We start from the raw sequence: 14,416 nt of genomic DNA on the forward strand, positions 1-14,416 counted from the left end.
CCCAGACCACAGCCCTCAGAGAAAGGAGTTCTCATCTCTTAAACTGTGTCCCTGCTTTTAGTCTCCCTGCTAAAGGAAACATCTTCTAATATCCACTCTATCCAGTTCCCTTTTGCATGTTGCAATAAGATAGAATCTCTGCAGGCCCATCGAGTCCACATCGACCCTCCGAAGAGCATCCCACCCAGACTCACACCCCTATCCTATCCCTGTAACCCCTGCATTTCCCATGGCTCACTCACCTAGCCTGCACATCCATGGACACTATGGGCAATGTAGCATGGACAATCCACCTAACCTGCACGTCTTTGGACTCTCATTAGATGTCCTCTCATTCTTCTAAAACTCCAGTGGAAAAGGGCCTAACCTGTTCAGCCTTTTTAGAATGGGAAGCTTAATGAGTCAGTTAAAGTCATAGCCTCTTCAGTGAGGCTACCTCTGGCAGTAAGGCAGTCCTCTCCAGTAATTCACCAACTGGGCTGATTGTTGTCCCCCACACAGTATCAATTTCTGACCCCCCCCCACTCCCCATCCTTCCCACTTTTGACCCTAAGACAAAGTCTCAAAATCCATAGGCAGCATTCCACACTGCATTTTCCCACTGAATACTTCCGAAGCAGGGATATCGGTCAGTTTCCAGGGGAGGGAATGCCAGAGAACCTTAGAGGAGAACATTCAAAGACCACCAAAACTAATGACTTGGTCACTACTCGATTGTTGATCGTGGGAGCTAACTGTGAAAATGCATTTCCTACACAACAGCATTGACTACACTTTAAAAGGCACTCGATGTGCTGCAAAGTGCTTTGGAATGCCCTGAGGTCGAGTAACATGGAATGGGAATTAACGTTCTCCTTTCCCTGATTTCAGGTGGCTGATAAATATTTCGGATTTCCAAACGAGAAGTTTGTTCCTCAATTCTGGACTGGTCATTAAGAAGATGTACATGGCAGTGCAGCGTTACGATGACCTCTTGATGGAGGACTACAAACTTCACCTCCGCAGGGCGATGGCACAGAAGAAAGTTCTGGAGACACTCAATGAGACAGCAAATCTGGGTGTGAAATCCAGATAGACACCAGAGTGACTCTGGGCTTGGGGAGGGTGGTCGCTGACAGTGGGTGGGAAAAACATGCCTCATTTGCTGCTAGGTACAAAAACAATAAACATTGTAAAATAAATAAATTATTGTTCTTCTTTTTTACACGTTGGCCTGTCTTTTTATTCACATCGCTGTTGAGGAATTTCAGTTTCATCAAGAGGAGGAGGTGAGCTACTCTGTTCAAAAACCCTTCCCAAAATGACAGGACAGCTGCAACCTAGTTACTGTTAAACATCTGATACAGAGTAAAGCTCCTTCTACATTCTCACCATCAAAGAACAGGCTTGCCCTCAGAGTAAAGCACCCCCCAACTCTTTTAAACTGAAAGTAAAGTTACTCTTACACTGTACCCATCAAAACCTCCCATTCGGCAGCAACATGGGGTTAGGTACAGAGTAAAGCTCCTCCTACTGTTTTGAACTAAAAGGTAAACTGAAAGTAAAGCTTCCTCAACACTGGCCCCGCCAAACATAACCTGGACACGTACAGCACGGAGCTAGATGCACAGTAAACCTCCACTGTTGCCCTGTTCCCATCAAACACTAAAGAATAGGTATAACAAAGGCTTAGATTGAGAATAAAGCACCCCTAATCTTTTAGATTGAAAGTATAAAGATAGCTCTCCACATCAGACACTCCTAGGACAAGTACAGCATAGGGGTCAGATGTAGAACAAAGCTCCCTCTATTCTTTTAAACTGAAAGTAAAGCTCCCTTAACATTGTCCCCATCAAATCCTCCCAGCGAAGTTATAACATATTAAGTACAGAGTAAAATTTTCTTTACTCATTTAAACTGCACTCCCAGGACAGGTACAGCATGGGGTTTGATACAGTGAAGCTCCTTTGATTCTTTTAAACTGAAATTAAAGCTCACTCTGCACAGTCCTCATCCAATACTTCAGCACAGTTACAACATGGGCTTAGATACTGAGTAAATCTTGCTCTGCCATTCAGAGAATGTTTAACTTGGAATGGGCCAGTTATGAAGAAACTTCAGGCTTGTAACTTCTGAGGTTTAGAAAAGCAAGCGTTGCCTTGACCAAAGTACGTTAGCTCTTGATGTATCTTGGTCAGGGGCATTTGGGGAGAATCAGAGGGCTGTGAATCTTTGGAATTCTTGCGAGGCAGTGGACTGAGAGTCTTTGAATATTTTCAATGCAGCAGTAGATACAGCCTTGATACGTAAGAGGGTGAAAGGTTACTGACAGGAATGTGAAGCAATCAGATCAGCCAAAGTCTTACTGAACGGTGGAGCTGGCTACTATTTGCCATGCTACTATTCCTAGTTCCTATGATTATAATTCAATTCCCTACAACCTAATTCACAGGATAAGTTGGCTGGGAGAGTTAAGTAACAAGTGGTGTCCTGGGATTTCCTCAGCTTGTTGCACATTCTGTCTGCACTCTGTTATTTCCCTCTGTTAACATAAGACAGAGTGTTCCCATGCCTAGATTAGCACTTCATGATCTCACAACTAGACATTACAGGTACACAATCCTTTATCTGAAATCCTTGGGGCCAATTGTTTTTTTAGAATTTGGAATTTTTCAGAATTTGAAATAAATGATATTTTCACAGTGAAATTAAAAAAACCTTTCCAAACAGCAGACGCACGTGTGACTAGTACAGGCGCTGAGACGCAATTGACGCCTGCCAGTGTTGGACCATGCCACTATGTCACATCTGTGTGATGTGGGTCGAGTGGGTGTGGAGTTGGGTCATCCATTCACACACCAAAATGATGCTCCACACTCCACAAAACAATATTTCGGAGCTTTTTGGACTTTGGACAAAGGATTGTGTACCTCTACCACAGAATGATGGCTGAAAATTAAGTTGAAAAGACAGCTACAAGTATTTCCAGTTTCTTGTGACTTTGAATCCTGATGCTTCTTTTTGTAAAGGGTTGTATGTGGAATGGCACAGTCCATGACTTTAATCAGTCGAAGGGTTGTAAATGTGGTTTCTTTCAATATAATGATGCCAACCCAGGCAACTGCATAATCACCATCCACACTCTCCCCCTGATCCTTATACCCTCCATGCCAAGATATGTGCCCCCACCCACTCCCCCTGCCCCATGTCAACTTAATGCCAACTCATGCCTCCACTCATTACTTAGGCCTTGTGTGCTGCATGAAAAGGTTTTCTCTAATCTCCTCATATCTCCTTTATTTCCTATACTTTACCCTTTCAAGAGCGAGAGCGTTTTCTCCCTGTCCACTCTGTCCAGGTCACTCGTCATTTTGCAGACTTCTGTCTGATCTCTCTCCGTCTTCTCCACAGAAAACACAGCTAACTTTTCCAGACCACCTTTCAAATCAGGTTCCTCTCCCTGTGAACCCTTTCTCATGCACCCTCTGCAATGCCCAGGTCAAGATGGTGACGGAGTAGCAGGGCCTAGCCTGGGGATCGTCCACTCCCACCTGCTTCCTTCATCTTTTATTTTCTTTGTTTTGCTTTTGGTCTTTTTATTTGAAGCGTGGGAGAGTGGTGGCTGAAAGAGGAGGCCTGTGGTGGCAGCCGCCGCCGTAAATGGCTCCAACCCAGCTTCGGCTCTCCTGTCGAGCGAGGACCAGGTCCTGGGCTGACTCCCCCATAGCCCAGACTCGCACACTAGGCTGAGGCTCCAGCTCTGCAGCTAGGCCCGGGCTCCTGAAGACGAGGAAGCGTTAGCAAAAGGCATGGTGGAGGACCCTGACAACTGATGACCGGCAGCAGTGACCAGAGGAGTATTGGATGGGGAACATGAGGGATGGAACTGACACATTCCCAGGCCTGCAGCTCCAGCTCAGACACAGGAGTGGTGGCGATGGAGGCCGACACTGAGATCCTGGGGCCCATTACGCTGACCCCAGAGCCTGTAACCGAGACCCCAGAGCCTGTAACCGAGACCCCAGAGCCTGTAACCGAGAACCCAGAGCCTGTAACCGAGACCCCAGAGCTTGTAACCGAGACCCCAGAGCTTGTAACCGAGACCCCAGAGCCAGTAACCGAGACCTCAGAGCCTGTAACCGAGATCCCAGAGCCCGTAACCGAGACCTCAGAGCCTGTAACCGAGATCCCAGAGCCCGTAACCGAGACCCCAGAGCCCGTAACCGAGACCCCAGAGCTTGTAACAGAGATCCCAAAGCTCGTAACCGAGACCCCAGAGCCCGTAACCGAGACCTCAGAGCCCGTAACCGAGACCCCAGTGCCTGTAACCGAGACCCCAGAGCCTCTAACCGAGACCCCAGAGCTCGTAACCGAGACCCCAGAGCCCGTAACCGAGACCCCAGAGCCTGTAACCGAGACCCCAGAGCCCGTAACCGAGACCCCAGAGCCTGTAACCGAGACCCCAGAGCTCGTAAACGAGACTCCAGGGCCCGTAACAGAGATCCCAGAGCTCGTAACCGAGACCCCAGAGCCCGTAACCGAGACCCCAGAGCTTGTAACAGAGATCCCAAAGCTCGGAACCGAGAACCCAGAGCCCATAACTGAGACCTCAGAGCCCATAACCGAGACCCCAGAGCCCGTAACCGAGACCCCAGAGCTCGTAACAGCGATCCTAAAGCTCGTAACCGAGACCCCAGAGCCCGTAACCGAGACCTCAGAGCCTGTAACCGAGACCCCAGAGCTCGTAACAAAGATCCAAAAGCTCATAACCGAGACTCCAGAGCTTGTAACCGAGATCTCAGAGCCTGTAACCGAGATCTCAGAGCCTGTAACCGAGACCCCGGAGCCTGTTACCAGAGACCCCAGAGCCCGTAACTGAGACCTCAGAGGCTGTAATTGAGATCCCAGAGCCCGTAACGGAGACCCCAGACTCCATTACAGAGACTCCAGGGCCCGTAACAGAGATCCCAGAGCTCGTAACCGAGACCTCAGAGCCTGTAACCGAGACCCCAGCGCCCATTACAGTGACTTCAGAGCCCGTAACAGAGATCCCAGAGCTCATAACCGAGATCCCAGAGCTCATCACCATGGACCCCAGAGCCCATTACAGAGACATTGGCCGATGGTTAGCAGTGACTGGAGGAGCAGTGAAGGAGGATGGGTGAGGAGAGAGAAAAAATTACACGAACATCTTGCATTATATTCAGTGTTTCAAGATGGTGTCAGAGCGTGGCAACACTTTTGTGTATAATACGTGAGAAAGCACTTTTCACTGTATTTTTGATTTACATGTGACAATAAATCTAAATCTAATCTAAATTGGTTTAAAGGAATGAGAGGTGATCTGATTGAAAAAAAATGAGGACCTCATTGGGATAGAAGCTAAGAAAGAAAGCAATGTGGCCCTTTGCTTTTAAAAGAAAGAATACATGGAGACAGCCAAACTCTGCTGCATCTCCATGGCAATGCCCCGACCAATCACAATCTACCTGCCTGTTCCAAGAATTTAGATTGACAGTTAACTGCTCCATCTCCATTGCCAGGTATGATCCAAACCATCAGTGCTGCCTGCTCACGCTGTATAAAACAGAGTCTCATTTTTCAAATGTTTCTTGCATCCTAGTTCTGGTGACTGAAAGATAAAGTTTCAACTTTAAGCAACATTTAGGTTTCTGTACTGCTGGGCATTTATCTAGAAATGGGACTGGGCATTTTGGATGGAGAGGAGGTAACCTTTTCCTCTCTCAGAGAGGCTGTGAATATTTGGAGTTCTCAGGAGGCTATGGTTGCTGTCGTTGAGCATGTTTGAGACAGAGTTGGAGAAAATTTTAGGGGTTAAGGGATCTGGTCATGATGTGTGAAAGTGTAACTGAGATAAAACACCAGCTGTGATCTGATTGAATGATACAGCAAGTTTTTGAGAGGGTTAATGACCTCCTCCATCTCTTGCTTCACTCACTTGGATATTGTAAATTTTCCCTGATCTCTTTTTACACTCCACCCCATCTCAATTCTCCTTTTTACTCAACGGCTCAGAGCCGGTTAAAGGATTGTGGTAATATTTGCCCTGACATTTGGAATGACGCCAAGAGTAAAACATCGGACGTAAGGGAGAGTCAGGAAGGAGACTGCTTAAGGCTTATGGCACAAAAACAGGCTGTTCAGCCCAACTGCCAAGTACTGACATTTTATGCTTCAATAAAACCTTCTCATATTCTCTGTTATCTTGTCCCCTCGACATGACCACCTACTCCTGCCTCCTTCATAAACCTACCTCACTTTTCCTTGGAGGCATCTTATCCTCGGCCTTCTGCTCCAACTAAATGTGGAAGGGAGTAGAGGCTGTAGATGTTACTGAACTAGTAATCCTGAGGCTGATTCAGGTTCAAATCCAATACTAGAATTCAAATTCACAATCTAGAGCAGAATGCTAGTCTCAGTGATTGGTTGCTGATGAAGCGCTCCAAAATGCTGATTTTCCACCTCCTCGGATGCTGCCTGACCTGCTGCGCTTTTCCAGCAATACACTCTCAACTCTGATCTCCAGCATCTGCAGGCCTCACTATCTCCTCAGTGATTGTGACCCTGGTTCTAGACAGGTTGGGACTCTACTCACTGGAGTTTAAAAGAATGGGAGGTGATCTCAGTGAAACATCTAGAATTCTGAAGGGGCTTGACAGTGTCAATGCTGAGAGGGTGTTGCCTCATGGGAGAGTCTTGGACCAGAGGGCGTAGTCTCAAGAAGAAAGGAGCACCAATTTAAGACTGAGATGAGGCGGAAATTCTTCATTCTGAAGGTTGCGAGTTTCTGGAACTCATTGCCAAAGTGAGCTGTGGGGCATCAGAGTCCTTGTGGATATTGAAGGCTGAGAGAGTTAAGATTCTTCATCAGCCAAGGAATCATGGATTATGGGAAAAGGCAGGAAATTGGACGTGATCAGCTGTAATCGAATTGAATAGCAGAGCAAGTTTGAATGTCCAGATGGCCTGCTCCTCTCCCTATTCCATGTTCTTGGATTAGGGGAATTGAGGGTTATGTGGGAAGAGCAAGAAAGTGTATGAGGAATGTTGGATCAGCCATGATCCTATTGGATGGTAGAGTAGGCTCAGGAGGCCAGATAGCCTAATTCTGTCCCTAATGCTTGTGGATTAATGGTCAATTGTTGTTAAAACCCCGTCTGGCTCAGTGACTCCTTTAGGGAAGAAAATCTGCTGTCCTTACCTAGTCTGACTTAAACGTGACTCCAGACCCATAGTTGGACTCTGTAAGAGCTGAGCGAGCCACTCAGATCAAGGAGTGACGAGAGATGTGTTGCATTTCAAGGAGGTGCCAGCACAGTGATACAGCACAAAAACAAACCTTATTGTCCAACCAGTCCATGCCGAACATAATCCCAATCTAAACTAGTCCCACCTGCTCCTGGCCCATATCTCTGCAAACCTCTCCTATTCATGTATCACACAAATGTCTTTTAAACGACCTTTCATTACCTAGAGCAAATAATGTTAAAATGGAAAAAAAATTCGAAATATATATATATATATATCAAACATATGAAACTTAAATAAAATCAACCACTTAGCTGAATAAAAACAATTCCTCTTCAATAAATTACTCAAAGGAAAAGACGACTTCTCTGGAGCTGAGCACACATAGGAGTCTTCGGAGCGAAAACGCAATTCTTTATTTTACAAAAAAAACTTGAGTTTTTAAAAGAAAAACCCTTTAAAGCACTTTTTAAATTGAGATTTTTTGATTTCTGAATTAAGAATAAAGCAAAAACCACAGCTGTTCACCGTAAACCCTTTATAACAGCAGGAGCTTTAGGAGGGAGGTGTTCACTCTGCAGGCACTGAGCTGAGTTTAGATTAGAGTGGTGCTGGAAAAGCACAGCAGGTCAGGCAGCATCCGAGGAGCAGGAAAATCAACGTTTTGGGCAAAAGCCCAGCCATTCCTGATGAAGGGCTTTTGCCCAAAATGTCGATTTTCCTGCTCCTCGGATGCTGCCTGACCTGCTGTGCTTTTCCAGCACCACTCTGATCTAAATTCTGGTTTCCAGCATCTGCAGTCCTCACTTTTGTCAAGGCACTGAGTTGAGAATGAGTTGGGAAAATTGGCAGCAACATCATCGTGGCATCGCCTGACCAGACTCTTACAGTGACAGTCTACCACAAACACATGATCAGAATGGGCAACCAGCATCAACTGTGCCAGACTGAACTTAAATAAGAGCACCAGACAACGATTCATTATGATTGTTTATTTCCTGTACACAATGCATTCCCGGAATGTTCTCCCTGTTTATGTACACTTTACATGATATGCAATAAAATCAGGTTACTTATTCTTCAGCTGGTATACTGAGATAAGCAGCAGAAAACACCTCTTTTACACTCTAGTAGTTTCAGTACATGGAAAATGGTAACAGAGGTTATTAATATTCTTTATCAGAGACAATATTTCAATTTATCTTTAGATTTCATCGTTGAGATTCTCTACATTCCTGTATTAGGTACATTCACACTCTCGAGCCCTTTATAATTTTTTTTAAAATTTGAAACACGCAGTTTTCAATCACCTAGACACATCTGTAGGGATCTGTGCAGAATGCAACTAGCTCCCAGCCCTCTGTTGTTCCAGCCATCTCTCAGAAAGATTGAGTGCTCATGGAACCCTGGGCTTCTTTAGATGTGTGTGTGTATGTGTGTGTGTGTGTGTGTGTGTCTTAATTTTTTATTATCCCTTTAGATCAGACCCCACACCCATTACTGAATTTTAAAAGAAGAGAACAAGATTTCCCTCTGTGGCTTTGAGACCTCTCCAACCTGTCCCGCAGGATAAACTGGAAGGAGGAGGGAATGTCGAGAGGAGAGAAAGGGAATAAAGGGGGAGGATTTTTCCAATCTGAACATCCCAGGGACCAAAACCTTTTCCCTTCATTCTCTTGACAGACTGTGACCGAGTGATGAGTGCGTTTCAGAGCCATCCAGTCATTCTGGTGACGGTGGAGGGAGATTGCGGGGGTTGGGGGGAAAGGGTTGAGGCACTGAACTTGCAAGCACTCGTACATTGAGATTGAACCTAACCCTCTCGCTTGGCTGGTCTGAGAGATGGATGAGGGGGCGGGTGGGCGTTGAGCAGGCACCGAAGGGGACCCTTTGTATCTGTCCCAGGAATGATGGACACTGCTGGCAAACATGACAAATGGAGCTTCCCTCTTTAATAAATGAACTGGTCCTAACCTTACAAAAGGGCCCTCACAGGCAAAATGGACTGAAAGGCCATTGGCACTGGGGAGTCCCACCCCCTTCAAAGCTGCCCCAGACTCATTTCTCCATGGGGGCTTTCAGGAAGCGAAGATCTGAAGGGTTTACGCAGAGCCAATCTATTCTGGGTCAGGCAGTCATTGGCAAAGACACTCCCCTTCTCCCCCAGCTCTCCTGGCACTGGAGGGGAACAGCTAATGGCACAGCTGACTTTGGCACAATTAGATCGACTGTACAGTCTTGGCACAGGACACATTGGCACTGCACAGATTGGCTATGGCACCGGGGAACTCAGATGGCCATACCTTGACCCCATGGCAAACTAATCCCCCTCCACCCACCCACCCCCCCCACCAACAAACCTCAGTAGCACAAAAACAAATCCAATGGGTACACGACCGAATCAGCCATGATCGCAATCACGTGACACATTTCAACAGGCGGACGGAGATATGATGTAGCTCTTCCATGACCAGTGGGGAAATGGCATTGCATTGGGAAATTGGGAGGATGGGGGAGGGGGAGGTATAGGCACATTGTAGAAACTGGACGGAGATTTATGGCCAACAGTCACTCACTCAGTATTTCCCTGACTCCAGAGAGGAGGGACTCTGAGGTAATAATCCAGTGACTTATCGATAGTCCTGTTAACCTGGTTCAGGAATGTTGTGGCACACTTCTGGAGCAGGTGGGGACTTGAACCGGAGCCTCTTGGTTCAGAGGTAGGGACACTACCACCATACCACAAGAATCTCGATAAGGCCAAAGTGTACCCGTCATCTCATGGTTACCCCAAGGGCAAGTGCCTACTGCTCCCCTTGCCTCTGGATGGTTTTGGCACATGGTGGGGGTGTACATGTGTATGTGTGTGCGTGTTGAGGGGGGCAGGGAGTGGAATTGGAGATCCCTGATGTGCATGGGAGAGACACACAGACAGACAGGCACACAGACACATACACACTCACAGAGAGGTAGGCACTGCTGCACATTCACTGCAAACTCATTAAAGGCAGTTTAGTTAGTGCCACTTAGAATAAATTAAACCCACTGAGTCTTTGACTCATACACACCTGACCCTCCCACAGGCTGATGTGTTTAATTCTCAAGAAACTGGCCACTCCGTCTGTTACCAATCTGCGCTACTTGTGTACACATTAGAATGAGTGTGCCTTTTTATTTCAAAACGGAAAACCAAGATGATACTGTTTGTTCTGTTCCTACCTTAGGAAAGCCCTGACATGTTCCGGGACCATCCAATGGGGGGAAAGGCACAGGAATGATGGGCCAAACAGCCTCATCTGGTGCCGGATGGTTTGATGGCACCTCAGCCAATGATCAGCTCATCACCCTGCCCCATTCACACTAATGCCCCACTCAGAGATCCCCCAACAGCGCGAGCCCAGAGCGATGGCATTAAGATGGCATCATCCACATGCCAGAACCCTGAACCCTCCCCATGCCATCCAGCCACACAAAGACATGGAAGAAGGGAGGAGAGGGCATTAATTTGCAACAGATGCTGGCAAATTCTATTTGCCCATGCGATAGCTGACACTTAAAATGGCATGTGTCACCAACTCGATGTTACCCACCCTTCAAAAACAAAGCAAAGAACCATGGATGCTGCAAACCAGAAATAAGAACAGAAATTGCTGGAGAAATTCAGCAGGTCCAGCAGCATCTGTGGAGAGAGATAAACAGAGTTAACGTTTCAGGTTCAGTCACCGTTCTTCAGAATTGATTGTAGTGGGGGAAAATGGAATCATTACAGAGTGGAATCAGGCCCTTCAGCCCAACAAGTCCATACCGACCCTCTGAAGAGGAACCCACTCAGACCCATTCCCCTACCCTATTATCTTACATTTACACTGACTAATGCAGCTAACCTACACATCCCTGGACACTATGGGCAACTTAGCATGGCCAATCCACCCTAACCTGCACATCTTTGGACTGTGGAAGCAAACCAGAGCACCCAGAGGAAACCCACGCAAACACATAAGAATGTGCAAACTCCACACAGACAGTCGTCTGAGGCTGGAATCAAACCTGGGCCCCTTGTGCAGTGAGGCAGCAGAGTTAACACTGAGGCACCACGCCATCCCCAAAAGTTGGCACATGCACTGAAAGAGGGTCTAGGAGTAAACAAGGTGGAGATGGAGCCCAGAGAGAAAGACATAATAACCATTAGACAACGGAATGGGTAATATCCTTACCCCAACTCCCACCACGTCTAGTTATCACATGGGCTGCTACCACAAACAACCCATTGTCAGTCACTAGCAGTCCCTATTAGCACCTATTCATTCTCCCAGGCTGACTATCACACATTCTTTCGTCTGTCCAACTGTTGTTCTGTCTCTCTTGGCTCCACCTCCACCTATTGTTAACTCCTCTCCCTTCTCCCACTCTAGAATCATAGAGTATAGTGCAGATAGAGGCCATTTGGCCCATCAGGTTTGCACTGACCCTCCAGAGAGCATCCCATCCTATCCCTGTAACCTCACATTTCCCATGGCTAACCCACCTAGCCTGCACACCACGGGGTAATTTCACACAGCCAATCCACCTAACCTTTCCATCTTTGGACTGTGGGAGGAAACCGGAGCAAACCCGCACAGATATGGGGAGAACGTGCAAACGCCACACACACATGGTCACCAGAGGGTGAAATCGAACGGTGGTCCCTGGCACTGTGAGGCAGCAGTGCTGACTACTGAGCCACCCCATTTTCAACGATATATACCAACCTTTCCCCCAGCTACAATCAACTCTGAGAAAGGGTTGCTGGACTCACAATGTTAACTCTGCTTTCTCTCTCCAAGAGATGCTGCCAGACCTGCTGAGTTTCTCCAGCTATTTCTGAATGTGCTACCCACCCTTCCCCAGGAGAAACGGATTGGACCAGCCGCACAGAGTTGGGGGCAGCTCAGACATCCCATGGAAGGCATCTCGTGTTCTTTGGAGTGCCTTGTGTTGGGAATGCAGAATGCCCCCGCATCACTGAGTAGGCGCTAGCCAATGGCAGGGCAACAGCGGGTACTACAAGTCACCTTTGTGAGTTCAGAAGCAGTCAGACACGTTCACCCAGACTATTTACGGTCAGATGTGGGGGCCCAAACTTTATAGCTAAAGTATCTTAATCTTTTTTATAAAAAAACTTTTAAATTATAGAGACATAAGTACGCGAGGATTTTGGAGTTGAGGGGAAGGGAAGCAGATTAGTTAACACTCACATGTAAGAATTAAATTCTGGGTTGCAACAATTCAAACAACTGGGTGAAGCAGTGGTTTTATAATGAGGATTCTGCTTAAACCCTACTTCACTCACAATCTGGGAGCCAGAGTTACTTTCAAACCCACCTCCCCACTTTTGACTTTTCAGATATGTTGCAAAGAACCATTAAAGTAAATAGGTAAAAACCACACAACACCAGGTTATTGTCCAACAGGTTTATTTGGAAGCACTAGCTATGGAATGCTGCTCTGATTTTATACTCCACAACCACCTGATGAAGCAGCAGCACTCTGAAAGCTAGAGCTTCCAAATAAACCTGTTGGACAATAACCTGGTGTTGTGTGATTTTTAACTTTGTACACCCCAGTCCAACACTGGCATCTCCAAATCAAAGGTACATCTGGCCTATCAGACGCAACACGGTACATTCTTATTTTTGCGCGAATTAGTGCCACAAAAATACAAAGATTCCCTTTTGTTTTCCAAAAGGAACGTTCTTTTTCTCCCTCACTGGAAAACTTTCCTTTTTAAGTCACCCAGTTTCAGCGATTGGATGCAATTTTGGAACGGGCACTGGAATACTCCCCTGCCCGAGTTAAATAAAACTTTTTTTCTTAATTCCCTCAGAGCCGTCCTCAAATACTCAGAGCTCCACCAAGAAACCTCAGAGACAAAACCGACTACAAGAACCTAAACACCATGCAACACGGACGGAGGGTAAGTGAGGGCTGGAGAGAAAACTACATCCCTCTTCAAGTGGAAGACGATTTGTCCATTTTATCCTTTTTTTTCTCTTTTTTCTTTAAGTTTTTAAAAATATATATATATATATATATATATATAGCAAGGAATTGACGAGCTCTACAGTGGAGAAGCCCTTTGAAACACTGCAGGACAATTAGCCGCAGAATCCCAGAGTCCTATACCTGATCTCCCCGTCTTGAAGATCCAAAGATGGAGACATGAATTAGATGGAGAGAGAGGTGAGTGGATGGCAAGATCAGCCTGTTGATAGTGACAATAGAAAAGCTCAGAAGGCTGGAGGGTGGAAATGATCGCAGGATTCACGCCCCCCCACTCCCCCCCCTCCACCACCTCCACCCCCCCCCCCCCGGCTCCCCCCGCCATGATCAAGCATTTTAAAATGGCTTAGCTCCCTTTTATGCATGTGCCAGCAGACTGAGTCTACGAGAAAGTGATTACAAAGGATTCAGATTCAGGCTATATCCATTTCAAATGTGTCATCGCCCTCTCTCTCTCACACACTCACACACACACACACAGGACTAGACGCCTGGCCCAACAGTAAGGACAGGATTGAGGGAACCCACCCCACCCCCCCAAAAAAAAATCTAAAACAGAAAGTGCTGGAGAAACTCAGCAGGTCTGGCAGCATCGGTGGAGAGAGAAAACGGACTTAACATTTTGGGTCCAGTGACCCTTATCCAGAACTCAGCTTTCTCTCCACAACAGGAACCTAACACTTGTTTTTAACATATCAATGTTTGTGTTAACATTGTGTTGCGATGTACACCGGGAGCAGCTGGATTTGAACCCAGGGGCTTCTGGCTCAGAGGTAGGTACACTACCACTTTGCCGCAAGAACCCCGGATTCATGCTTATTCGTGGGAAGTGGGCAAGGCCAAGCATTTGTTGCTCATCAGTCTCACTGTTGAACTGTGAGAGGCTTGCTCAGCCATTTCAAAGTCACCTATATCGCTGTGGGTCTGGAGTCACATGTAGGCCAGATCAGGTAAGGATAGCAGACTGCCTTCCCTGAAGGAGCTTTACTGAACCAGATGGGGCTTCTTGAGAATTGATGATGGCTTCCTCCATTTCATCTGTAGCTATTTTAATTGAATCTAAATTCCACTGGTTCCCCAGGTAGGATTTGAATCCATGGTCTACTAATCCAGTGACATGAGCCACAAT

At 46.7% G+C, this 14,416-nt stretch overlaps 1 protein-coding gene across 1 annotated transcript in view; it reads left to right on the forward strand.

Annotated features, from left to right (window-relative positions):
• The window catches only part of LOC140489333 (putative uncharacterized protein C19orf81), a 31,182-nt gene extending 30,066 nt beyond the window's left edge, over positions 1–1,116 (forward strand). Inside the window, exon 4 of the mRNA XM_072588771.1 lies at positions 871–1,116. Within this exon, the coding sequence (XP_072444872.1) occupies positions 871–1,075 (205 nt within the window). The 3' untranslated portion in view covers positions 1,076–1,116. The remainder of the gene's footprint in view (positions 1–870) is intronic.
• Positions 1,117–14,416: the final 13,300 nt, after the last annotated feature.

The sequence above is a fragment of the Chiloscyllium punctatum genome, chromosome 18 (assembly GCF_047496795.1).
Source record: "Chiloscyllium punctatum isolate Juve2018m chromosome 18, sChiPun1.3, whole genome shotgun sequence".
NCBI lineage: Eukaryota > Metazoa > Chordata > Chondrichthyes > Orectolobiformes > Hemiscylliidae > Chiloscyllium > Chiloscyllium punctatum.